Below are 267 nucleotides of genomic sequence, written 5' to 3'. Positions count from 1 at the left end.
TCTTTCTTTCTTTCGTTTTTGTAAGGTTTTGATATCCTTGTTCCCGGAGCTGAGAGTGTTGAATGGAGGGACAATTTCAAAAGCAGATCGACGATCAGCAGAACGTTATACACTCTCCCTACTTCATCGTATTAAGCTGAGGTGTACATACACCGAAGGACAAGGAGATAGTCTTCCCATCTCTCGTGATCTCTTCAATGTTCTTTATCAAGAAAGTCATGTATGTTCTTCTTCTCTTCTTCTAGATTTCATTTCTTCTTAGGTTTT

At 39.0% G+C, this 267-nt stretch overlaps 1 protein-coding gene across 1 annotated transcript in view; it reads left to right on the top strand.

Moving 5' to 3' along the window:
• CSUI_002717 (cap-gly domain-containing protein) overlaps positions 1 to 262 on the top strand; it is a gene marked incomplete at its 3' end in the record, with an annotated part of 10,289 nt that extends 10,027 nt beyond the window's left edge. The window contains exon 7 of the mRNA XM_068062916.1: positions 26 to 262. Within this exon, the coding sequence (XP_067925107.1) occupies positions 26 to 262 (237 nt within the window). The remainder of the gene's footprint in view (positions 1 to 25) is intronic.
• Between the last annotated feature and the right edge of the window lie 5 nt (positions 263 to 267).

Source organism: Cystoisospora suis, assembly GCF_002600585.1.
Source record: "Cystoisospora suis strain Wien I chromosome Unknown contig_1133, whole genome shotgun sequence".
Lineage (NCBI taxonomy): Eukaryota > Apicomplexa > Conoidasida > Eucoccidiorida > Sarcocystidae > Cystoisospora > Cystoisospora suis.
This window is presented reverse-complemented; position numbering and strand designations above follow the sequence as displayed.